The 2247-nt window shown below is 49.1% G+C and overlaps 1 protein-coding gene across 1 annotated transcript; it reads right to left on the reverse strand.

Annotated features, from left to right (window-relative positions):
- Positions 1 to 5: 5 nt before the first annotated feature.
- LOC144477783 (uncharacterized) lies at positions 6 to 1962 on the reverse strand (the record flags this gene model as incomplete). Its single annotated transcript, XM_078195519.1, has 4 exons — positions 1878 to 1962; positions 1578 to 1722; positions 1374 to 1472; positions 6 to 595 (listed from the first exon to the last, which is right to left on the reverse strand). Coding segments are annotated over exons 1-4 (840 nt in total), but the record flags the coding sequence as incomplete, so codon positions are not given.
- Between the last annotated feature and the right edge of the window lie 285 nt (positions 1963 to 2247).

The following is a 2247-nucleotide window of genomic DNA, read 5'->3' on the forward strand; positions in this document are numbered from 1 at the left end:
AGCCGGAAGCTCCTGGCGCCGCCGCGCGGGAAGTAGCACTCGCTGCCGATCGTCCAATTGTTCCGCGCGATCCTCGTCTCCGGCTGCGGGTGACCAGCCTCCTTCGCGTCCAGCTGCGCGTCCTGCTCGCACAGCTTCTCCACGCAGGGACAAGAGTTGCTCGACGAACGCCAGCTCTCCATGCAGGACGACCGGATCGCGCAGGACATCTTCGGCTTGCACGGACTGTTGTCCGCTATAGACTCCAGCTGGCTGTTCGCGCGCGAACATTTTTGGTCCAGTTGGTCCGAGCTCGCGAATCGAAGCCGCTTCGGCGACTCGCTCGAACACCTGACGAACGTCGACCGCACGAGTGACTTGTTCTTCAACGAGCTGCGCGGGATCAACGGGTTGCCGCCGCTCTTCCGGCAACCGCCGCGGCGACCGTCTCTCTTCGAGTTCCGCTCCTCCCGAAGGATCGGGTCCTCGCCGATCAGCCAGTAGGTCAGCCGATCCCCCTTTCCTTTCATGGACACCAGGCCCCGTTCCACCACGCTGAAGCCGCCAAGTTGGTCCAGCAGCTGCTTCGTCTCGCTGCTGCAGTGGATCTTCAGCGCTGGAAACGGGGAATCGGTCAGCGAAAATTGGGTGTCGAGTATTTAACTTTGGAAGGAAGAGTGCTATTATATTTAGAAGACTCGATTGGATTGCTATGCTTTTAATCTTAAATTAGCGTTCTTTTTGATGGTTTGGTGATCATGCAGGTGATGCCAGTGCTAGTAATTTCTAGTTTTACAGGCGCGATTGACTAGTTTTTGACAAGTTATCGATATTTATATCTGGTATAATTAGACCGCGGATTTTTATGCAAAATAAGGATCAGCGTATATGTTGGCATCGTTCTTAAATTATTTTAATTCGCTGAAGATGATGACACGATGTTATAAGATTCATTTAATATTTCTACTGTTTTGTACTTGATTAACAGATCTCTGACATAAATGCATAAAATCCGCAGTGTGGTTATAATACACAGATATAATATATAACAAACAATCTCAGTATGATTATAAATTTATGCTGAACAACTTAGTATGATTATAATACGCAGATACACCATATAACGAATTTAGTTTCATTGAGACGTCTAGAATCTGATACAGATAAAATACCACCCTTCTACGATAAATATTAACTTTCTACTTCCATCAATAAAATCTCTTCGATTTAGGAATATGTAGCAACGTTTAGATTCTACTGTCGCAATTTAACGTGTGAGAGAAATTTAAATGAAATCGCGAAGTCGCACACGATTTTCGCTGAGAGACATCGAGGCGACCGTCGCACCTCCATTCACGCGCGCGGGGCCCTTAACGAGCCGTCGCGGAACTTACGGGATCCCGTGGACTCCATGCGGCTGGCGGTGTTCACCGTGTCGCCGAACAGACAATAACGAGGCATTTTTAAGCCGACCACACCGGCGCAGACCGGGCCTGAAAGGTGGAAGTAAAAGTCGCGCGTCAATTGTGATCGGAGCCAGCCGTAAATTCTCGTACCACCACCGGCCGGCCGCCGCCGCCCTGCCGTCGTATACTCACCGGAGTGTATGCCGATCCTTAGCTGCAGCTTATCGAGGGGCCTGTGCCGAATGGTGAATTGTTTAATGGCGTTTAGGAGGCACAGGGACATGCTGGCAATTTCACCGGCGTGCTGAACGCCGTTCCGTATCGGCAGACCGCTTACCTGTTCAAAGAAAAACGAAACTTGATTTATCGTGCCGCCCGGTTTTAGTTACAGCCCCCCCCCCCCCCCCCGCCCCCCCCCCCCCCCCCCGCCCCCGGGTCTCCGTTGTACTTAGTTTACGATTACGCTCGAGTTTCTTTTTTAAAAACGCTCACCACCATGTACGCGTCCCCGATCGTTTCCACTTTGTACACGTCGTAATTCTCTATCGTCGAGTCGAAGCAGGTGTACAGGTCGTTCAAAAAGTCCACCACCTGGTGACCAAGAAAGAGAAAGAGTTAACGGTGGTATTCTTTGCCGGATCGATGTCGGCGCGCAGTCGGTCGGTGCTATCGTTCACGCGCTTCGTTAAGCTATTTTTATTCGACGATTGTTTAAAAATATTTTTGATATTTCCTATTACGTTTTCAATGAAATCTAGTGCCTAATTCAACGTCTAATAAGACAGAGATATTATCAATACTATCAAGACTCGATAGAACAATAGCTGTTACTTTGACTCATTTCTCAGACATAATTAATTTA

This window comes from Augochlora pura, unplaced genomic scaffold, assembly GCF_028453695.1.
Source record: "Augochlora pura isolate Apur16 unplaced genomic scaffold, APUR_v2.2.1 APUR_unplaced_3684, whole genome shotgun sequence".
NCBI classification, from domain to species: Eukaryota; Metazoa; Arthropoda; class Insecta; order Hymenoptera; family Halictidae; genus Augochlora; species Augochlora pura.